Source organism: Tupaia chinensis, unplaced genomic scaffold (genome assembly GCF_000334495.1).
Source record: "Tupaia chinensis unplaced genomic scaffold, TupChi_1.0 Scaffold000402_1, whole genome shotgun sequence".
NCBI lineage: Eukaryota > Metazoa > Chordata > Mammalia > Scandentia > Tupaiidae > Tupaia > Tupaia belangeri.
This window is the reverse complement of record NW_006159904.1, coordinates 5111397-5121200: the sequence shown is the minus strand read 5'-3', so window position 1 is coordinate 5121200 and position 9804 is coordinate 5111397. Positions and strand designations below refer to the sequence as shown.

The following is a 9804-nucleotide window of genomic DNA, read 5'->3' as shown; positions in this document are numbered from 1 at the left end:
TTGTTTTTCACTCAACACTTTGACTATGCTTCCCCATTCTTTCCTTGCCTGCATTGTTTTTGCCTAGAGATCCAATGTTAGCCTGATGGAGTGTCCTTTGTAAGTAATTTGATGTTTCCCTCTTGTCAACTTTAGTATCTTGTCTTTGTCTGTTGTTTTTGCCAGTCTTCCTATGATGTGCCTTGGAGAGGATCTTCTTGGGTTGATTCTACTCAGGGTCGTATGTATTTCTTGGGTCTGGATACTTGAATGCCTTTCTAGGTTTGGAAAGTTTTCTTCCAGGATTTCATGGAATAAATTATCTATGCCCTTATTATTTTCTTCCTCTCCTAGGATACCAATTATCTGGATGTTGGGGCGCTCGACGGTATCCAGTATTCCTTGTATATTATCCTCATTTTTCATGGTTGTTTTCTCAATCTTCTTGATACTTTTTTCTAGGTCAGATGTTTTGTCTTCTACATTAGAGATTCAATCTTCTGCCTAATCTAATCTAATTTTACTACTTTCAAGGGAGGTTTTGATTTCCTGTATCACATTCTTCAACCCTAGAAGTTTCATCTGGTTCTTGTTTAAGGTATGTATTTCTTCTTTCAAATCATGAAAGGACTTCCTCATCTCCTAGAGCTCCTTGTCTCTTTTCTCTTGCATTTCAGTTAGTTTAGTCACTACAAATACTGTGAATTCCTTATCCAACATGTCCACGATGTCCAGTGTATTGACTGTGAGTGATGTAGGCTTGATAATTTCCCTTGGGGGAGAGGCCTTTTGTTGGTTGCTCATACTTCTTGAGCTTCTGTGATTGTTCTTAGTCATCGGGTGATCTATATGTTGCTTCCTAACTTATTTAAGGTATCTCTAAGTGCTAAAATGTGTTCAGAATTAGAAAATTGGTGATTTCTCTTATGGTTGGCCTACCTGTTGCTCACCAGTACCATGTACTGTTGTCACGGTCCAGGGTGACCCAAAGTCCTCTCTGTTTCTAAGGAGTGGTGAGCTTCCAACTGACCTAATAAGCAACACCTCAAGAGCAAAGGGGAAAAAATCGCACAGTGTGTATCAGCTGCTATTCAAAACACTAAAAATCAGAGTCCAAAGGCAAGTGAGGTAGGGACAGAGGATGTGTGATGGGTCCCGGACATAAGGGCCTGCAGCTGCAGGCAGCCTGGTGTCAGGTACTGCTGGCTGGCTTGAATTTGTTTGCTTGTGGGGTGGGGGTGGGAGCTGTGAATTTGTCTTGAAGTCCCAAGAAACCAACCTGAAGTTCAGAGATGAGTAGAAGTGGGGAGGCACAATGGTCCTTGGTGTAAGGGCCTGCAGCTACAGGCAGCCTGGTGTCCAGAACTGCTGCCATAAATTTTTTTAAAATGTGTAATGCTATTTACCTCCTTTCTCCCAACACTATGCAGACTCAGGGTGTTCATTTTTTTGACTTATTGCTTCCTCCTGGCAGAGATAACCAATTTAACAAATAGATTATTTTGATACCTTCATTTACTTTTTCTCAATATTAAGCCATCAAACATTGCTCTTAGGCTACTAAACTCAGCAGTTTTAAAAATTTTGTGGCATTTTTGTGATTGCACAGATACATATTTATGTATGCATCTATGTGCAAATGTGTGTTTCAGATGGATAGGTTTGCTAGAAATATTTTTGGATTAGTATGGTAGTAATAAATATATTTTAAATGACGACTTCTGTCTCATTTTAAAAGTTACATATACATAATATCCCAATTCACTTAGAAAATAAATTATAGATGAGTAAAAAATGTCTCCATATTTCCTCCACTAAATTTTGATGTTTCTTTTTTTTAATCACATGTACAAATGCACAATTTTTTTGCGTTTATTTATTTACATAGTGCATAGGTAGAATGTACTATGTGGGCTACTATTTAACAGACATATCTATTCACATTAGATTTAAATAAGAGCCATATATTACTATGAATTGATGATTTGGAACAAATTTACTTAAGACTAGTTTACCAGCTAATTTTCTTATCTGATAGCTTTAAACAAGGTATATTTAGGGTAAAGGCTAATCTGAGTATCCATGCACACTTCGTGGGCTATTTGAAAGCCAGTAGTGGGTTAGATATGACTTAGGATGCACCTACCTTCATATTCTCTGAATCTCCCTAGAAGGTACCAGTGAGAGACAAATGAATAAAAAGGAATAACCATTTTAGTTTACTCTTAGGAAATGTCTTATGTTGGTATCACGTGGACAGGTAAGACACATGTCTGTCTTTTTTAGGAAGTTGTACGGTTCCTAGATACCAAGCACCGAGACCACTATCGAGTTTATAATCTATGCAGTATGTACATGCCTTTATATTTTTCTACTGTAGATAGAAATAGATTACTTCATATGAGAAGACAATTCCATTTTTGCATCTGATTAATCCTATGTATACTGGGAGTGAGTTTAAAGACCCCCCACTTGCAGGGACCAGCAGATGGTGTAATGATTATGTTACTGGACTCCCACATGGCCAACTGTGGTTTGAATCCCATACCCAGAGGCTTGAAACACGCTGGGCACATATGCATGCATGCCCAAAATCCCAAGAGAAGAACGAAAGGGATTGTGGCATGGCCATCCCCCCGGGGGTAATGTTTTGCTTTTTATCTCTCTGTCCTCTGTCTGTCTCTCTGATGAGCACACATGCCCAGTAGCAAAAATCTCTCTTAAAAAAAAAAAAAAAAGCCTCACTTACACTGGCCCTGTTTTATAGGAAGAGTTAACTCAATAGCACAAAATACTCTATGAGGGAGACTGGCCTGGAGGAATCAAAGAGGTGAGAGTGGAGGCAAACCATTTTAGAGAAGGTCTGTTCTAGTGACATTGTATTTAGGAAAATCTTTCTGTTTTTCCTGCCAGACTGTGTTATGTGGACTTAGACAATTCAACAAACATGTTCTATAACCTGTCAGAAGTGGATTGCATTAAGATCAGAGACCTAAATGGAAAGAAAGAAAGAAAGAAAGAAAGAAAGAAAGAAAGAAAGAAAGAAAGAAAGAAAGAAAGAAAGAAAGAAAGGAAGAAAACCTGCATAATGCAGAGTATACCTGAGCCAGCAGGTGGCACCATAGTTGAGGTCCTGGACTCCTACAGGGCCAAGTGTGGTTCAAGTCCTAGACCTAGAAACTTACTTTTAAAAAAGACAAGAAAAAAAAGAAGAAATAAAAGAAAAGAAAAACAGTATACCCTTGTTTACCATTCTTTCTATATTTTCTTCCGAAATATTAAATATTAATAGATATTTTCAGAGGGCATGCATTGTGATCAGCTGCATTTGCCTCCACTCCATACTTTCCAACTTCCCTACAGTAATGTAATAGTCTGCTAGAAAGTTAAAAGTAAGGCCTATTAAACAAAAATAATTTGGGCTTAGATTTCCTGAGATGGATAAACCAGTTCTATGCATATGTTTTTAGACCCTTAAGTTTCTTTTAGAGTCGCAGGAGTCACTCAGAGAACCCCTTTTCAAGGTGGATAAGGAATTTCTAATAGAAAATTTTAACATAGTCATAATTTCATCATCTATTATGTTTTTAGGTGTAGAAATTTAACAAATACATTATTTATTTTAGGTGAAAGAGATTATGATCCTAAGTACTTCCATTATAGGGTTCGTAGAATCATGATTGATGATCACAATGTCCCCACTCTGAGGTAAGTATTATGCCAATTTGATTGTTAGAAGAGGGCTAACTTTACTGGACTTGATTTTTTGGAAATGTTTCATTAAACTAAAAATTTTACATTTGAAATCAGAGAGATGCTTTCGTTTTCCAAGGAAGTAGATGAGTGGATGGCTCGAGATAATGAAAATATTGTGGCGATTCACTGTAAGGGAGGCAAAGGTAAAAAGATTTTTCTTTTTATTTCTTTATTTCTAAAGAAATTTAAAAAATACATTAAACTCAAATAATCCACATATAGGTATTAATCAGTATTAATAGTTGTTAGATTTTGTATTGTTAATTCAGGACTAACAATAAGGAAAGATGAAGGAAAAGAAAGGAGGAGGGGAGAAGGAAGGAGAAAAAGGCAATAAAGAAAGGAAGAAAGTTGGGAAAAAAAGAATTAAAGAAGGTTGTTTATTGACTATTTGGATTTCTTCATTTTTTTATTCCACAGTTTATCAAACTACAAGTGTTTTAGAGAAAGTGTTTAACTTTAGAATGTCAGTGTACTTTTATACTATTTAAGATTGCTTTCTTGGGGACCAGCAGGTGGCATGGTTGAGGAGCTGGACATTCCCATATGGTCGAGTATGGTTCAAGTTCCACACCTGGAGGCTTGCTTTCTCATTTTTTCCCTCTCTCTCTCTCTCTCTCTCTCTCTCTCTCTCGCTGGTCAAATTAAAAAGAAAAGAAAAGAATGAATAAATAAAGTTAAATAGACCAGTGGTTGGCATAATGGCTATGTCGCTGGACTCCCATGTAGTCTACCACAGTTCGAGTTCTGGACCTGGCGACTTAAACTCATGCCGAGTGTGTGTGCGTGTGTGCCCAAGATTCCGAGAGGAGAATGGAAGAGAAGGGATTGCAGTGTGGCCATCCCCCCTGGGGGCTGATTCCTCACTTTCTGTCTCTCTGTCTCTGTCTTTCTGGTGAGTGCATATGTCCTATAGCAAACCCCCCCCCCCAAAAAAGTTAAATAATTAATTTTTAAAAAGATTGCTTTCTTCTTTTCTTGTATTTTAACCGACAAGCAAAAATTGCATATATTTATAGTGTACACCATGTTTTGACTGTCAAATGGCTAAATCAAGTTAATTAAGACATGAATTACATACCTATATATGTATATGTACTTATGTATACTTACATGTAAGCATCACATACTATTTTTTGTGGCAAGAACATTTAAAACCTACTCTTTTAGCATTTTTTAAAGACATTTTTTTCTTTCATTTAATTTTAATTTCACCAAAGAGAGAAAGAGTGAGAGAGAGAGATTGAAGGTGAGAAAGCAAGCTGCAGGACCAGTAGTTAGAGTAATGGCTATGTCACTGAACTCCCATGTAGTCAACCGCAGTTCGAGTCCTGGACCGGATGGCTTAAACTCACACTGGACACATATGCCTGCATGCCCAAGATCGTGAGAGGAGAATGGAGGCGAAGGGATTGCGGCGTGGCCATCCCCCCTGGGGGGTGATTTCTTGCTTTCTGTCTCCCTGTCTCTCTCTGTCACTCTGGCGAGTGCACGAGCCCTATAGCAAAAACAAACAAACCAAAGAAAAAAAAATAAACAAAACCAAAAAAACTCTCAAAAAAAAAAAAAAAGAAAAGAAAAGAAAGAAAGAAAGAAAGCATGCTACCAGGCCCAGAACTCGAATCGCCATGTGGCTGTGTGTGGGAGTTCAGTACCCTTAACCACCATGCCACCTGCCGGCACCACTTTCAGCATCTTTAAAGAATACAATATATTGTTGCTAACAGTCTCTGTATTGTACACTAGATCTCCTGAACTGTTCCTTATATCTGATTGAAATTTTAGATCCTTTGACCAACATCCTCCCAGTTCCTCACCTCCCATAGTTCCTGGTAATCACCAATTGGAAATCTTTCCAATTTTGTTTTTGTTTTTTTTAAGGACATATTTCAAAAATTTATCCTCATTATTTATGATACTTTTTTTGTCTGATTGCTACTTTATTTTTCTTCAGAAGTGTATTTTATAATAAAGAACATCATTGACAATTTAATATATTGGGTCATTTTTATAGAGATAACATAGAAAAATATGTCCTGGCTTTCCCAACAACCTAATATAGTGATACTTCCAAAATAATCAGTTGAACAAATTCCAAATGTATACAACATAATGTAATGCTATATGTTGAAGGTAGTGGATATGTTATATCCTAGATTTGTTACACACTGTATACTATACTTTAAAAAACCATATTGTACCCTAAAAACAGGTATAATGATTATATAAAAATTACAATTAAAAAATGAAAGGGTGTGTAGGCTTGTCAGAAAGAGACAGAAAGAAACCATCCCCCAATGCGTCACAGTCATGCCACAATCCCTACTCTTCCATTTCACCATTCTGTTGACATTGGGGCACACGCACACGTATGAGCCTGATAGTTTTTCAAAGTGGGAATTGAACCATGGTCAGCCATTGCTATCTGACTCCCTTAACCACTAGGCTATGGGTAGGCCCAATAGCCTTTATTTTTAGATTTATTTTATTTTATTTTATTTTTGTATTAGGGCAGGTGCAGTAGCTGGGTTGGACAGGGAGGTGATGGGGTGAGAAATCAGCCCCTCCCCAAGGGGATGACCACAATCCCTTCTCCACTCTCTTCTTGGAATTTAGGACATGCATATACACATACACCCAATGCATTTTTCATTTTCTTTTTCTTTCTTTTCCTTTTTTTTTTTTTGGCTTAGGGCCTGTGTGTTCACCAGAGAGAAAGAGAGACAGAAACAATGAGAGGGAAAGTGAGAAATCAACTCCCCAGAGTGGATGGCCATACCTCAATTCCTTCTCCTCCATTCTCTTCCCAGGATCTTGGGCACACATGCACATGGACCCAGTGTAATTTTCAAGCCACTGGGTCAGGGACTCAAACCACGGTCAGCCATGTAGGAGTCCAGTGACATAACCATTACACCATCTGCTGGCCCATGTGCCCAGTGTGTTTTTCAGGCTATCAGGTCCAGACTCAAAATGCAGAATCAGCCAGATGAGATCCAGCACCTTAGCCACCATGCCACCTGCTAGCCTCAGATCCAATCTTTTTTTTTCTTTTTTTAAGGTTTTTGCCATAGGGAGTGTATGCTCACTGGAGAGAGACAGTGAGTTCCTTTCTCCTTCTGAGATTTTGGGTACATACATTCACCCAGCATGATTTTCAAGCTTCTGGGTCCGGGACTTGAACCATAGTTGATTATGTGGAAGTCCAGTCCCTTGACCACTATGTCACCTGCTGGCCCCCAGTATTTTTTAATGGATCCTGCAAAGTACGTCTTTGTTGGAGACATTCTTTGTAGCAAATGGAGTAGTTGAACTGACAAAAAGCTATTTTGGTCTGAATATTTTGAATAAGCAGTTCTTTCAATTACATTTTAAATGGTTTTAAAAAATAACTCTAAGAGATACAAACGCATGCGCGCATGCATGCACACACACACACACACACACACACACACACACACCTACTGTTCTCATTGTATAGAAATCTCTTCAGTGTCCTGCTTATAGATTCAGGAATTTAGAATGTAAGTTCTGCATTGTGGGGAAGGGTGATGGATACAGCCTAAAAATGTTTAAGGATTATTGTAAAAACTCATAAGTGCTTGCACATCGATGTTTATTGCGGCACTATTCATGATTGCTAAGACATGGAACCAACCCAAATGCCCCCGTACGTATGAATGGATTGAAAAAACTGTGGCACATATACTCTATGGAATACTATTCAGCCATAAAAACCAACAAAACCCTGACTTTGACAGAAAGTAGAAGAATATGGAAGATTTACTGTTGAGTGAGGCAAGCCAGGATATAGAGAGACATTGTATGTCCCCACTTAACATATACCGAATGTCTGCATTCTATGACTGAAACTGATTGACTAAAGGTTGTACAAGCACAAGAGATGGGTGTGAATGGAAGATGAGGTGTGTGTGGAGGAGTGAGGCCTAAGGAAGGACATTTGGAGAAGGGATACGGAGGTAGAGCAGTGACGGGATGGGGAGGTGTGGTGTTATCAGTTGAAGATATTTTGATCAACGGGACTGGGGAGAAATGTGCACATATTGAAGTGCTCACATTGTAAGCTAAACAATGTGATTGAATGTATATTAAAAAGTAAATTAATTAGTTTTTAAAAATGCCCACTTTCTCCACTCCTTTTCAATATAGTACTGGAAGTCCTCGCCAATGCAATCAGAAAAGAGAATACAATAAAAGGCATTCAAATTAAAAAAAAAAAAAACACCTCATAAATGGTGTAGTGGAGGCAAAATTTTATTATATTATTATATTATTATACTTTATTTTATTATACCACTGCCATTTTAGAATTTTTCTGGCCATCCCCCCAGAAGGTGATTTCTCACTTTCCCTCTTATTGTCTTTGTCTCTCTGATGAGCACATGCACTCCATGGCAAAAACCTTTAAAAAGAAAAAAAAAAAAAAAAGAAAGAAAACTTGCAATTAGTAAGCTTTTTTTCAATATGCCCATGTATTTTCTGCTTCCATCAGTGTCTTCCAGTTCTGCTTGTTACTATAATTATGTCTAATAATCAACAGTATGTAAATCTGTAAAATGTCAAAGTAAACAGTTATAATCATACTAAGACCAAGTTGAATGTTTCAGGATGATTCCACAAAGTTAAGTGGCTACAACCAAAGTTACAGTTGAATTAAATGCAAGCAAGTCCACTATAAGACACTGGGGAAAAGGGCCCAGTTGCAGTAGTGCATACTGGATGCTGCTATTTGGCAGGCTGAGGCCACATGGAAGGTTCAGGTTCGATTCCTAGCAGTCATGTGCCTGTCTGTGGTTCCAGTCACTTTGAAAGCTGAGGCAGAATGACAATGACACAGGAAGACCCTATCTTAAAAAAAGAAATCACACACACACACATAAATACTGGGAGAAAACTTCTCATAATAAAATCTGGAAGGATTCTACATGTAGATTTCTTTAAAGAATCTGAAACTAGAGAGTATAGATTATGCAATTGTTCTTCCAAGAAAGAACTCCAACTGGAATGACCCATATATAAAAAGTTAAAGCTTTTTGCAATATCAGAAGTTTGATTAATGAATGTACATTGATGTTTGAAGTTACGATAAAATAGTTAAGACATGTATGTGTCATTTTTATGTTTGTGTATTTACCTGCTTGACTGGATGAGAGGGCATCTACTATGTCTGGCTATTGTACTTATCCATAGCCACAATGACATTTGAGAATATTTTTACCTTTTCTTTCCATTTGAAGGTAGTCTTGCCAAGTATTGTATTCTTGGTTGAAATTGTTTTCCTTTTAGTGTTTTGAATATGTCTTCCCATTCGTTTCTCGCCTGCATTGTTTCAAATAAGAGGTCTAATGTTAGCCTATTAGGGATAACCTTTATACATGACTTAACATTTCTCTCTTGCCATTTTTAGAATCTTGTCTTTGTGATTTTACCATTTTGGCTCTAATGTGCCATGGAGAGGATCTTCTTATGTTGATTCTACCTGGGGTCCTTTATATTTCTTGGATTTGGAACGTTTTCTGCAAGTATGTTATGGAGTAGATCTTCTATGCCCCTGTCTGATTCATTAACTTCTGGAATACTTATTATTCAGATATTTGGGCATTTAATGGTGTCTAGTATTTCCCATAAGTTGTCTCATTTTTTAAAATTATTTTTCCATCCTTTTTTGGTAGTTTTATCTAAGTCAGATGTTTTGCCTTCCAGATCAGAGATTCTGTCTTCTGTGTGGTCTAATCTGTCCTTTATACTTTCAAGGGAGGTTTTGATCTCCTGTATTACAGTCTTCATCTCTAAAAGTTCAGTTTGGTTCCTTTTCAGGTTGTATATTTACTCCTTCAAATAATGAAAGGACTTTCTCATCTCCTGGAGTTCAATGTCTCTTTCCTCTTGCAACTTATAGAGTTTTGTCACCATGAATGTTTTGAATTCTTTTTCTGACATTTTGGTAAGTTTTTTTGTTTCTCCATAGTTGGAGAAAAGTTACTGTGTCCTCCTGATGGAGACAAATTTCTTGTTTTCTTGTTTTTTTTTCATACCTGAGGCTCTTCC

General features: G+C 37.4%; 1 protein-coding gene across 1 annotated transcript in view; it reads left to right on the top strand.

Moving 5' to 3' along the window:
- LOC102469322 (phosphatidylinositol 3,4,5-trisphosphate 3-phosphatase TPTE2) overlaps positions 1–9804 on the top strand; it is a 90546-nt gene that overhangs the window by 41786 nt on the left and 38956 nt on the right. Inside the window, exons 8-10 of the mRNA XM_027774096.1 lie at positions 2266–2326; positions 3606–3687; positions 3790–3878. Of these exons, the coding sequence (XP_027629897.1) occupies positions 2266–2326; positions 3606–3687; positions 3790–3878 (232 nt within the window). The remainder of the gene's footprint in view (positions 1–2265; positions 2327–3605; positions 3688–3789; positions 3879–9804) is intronic.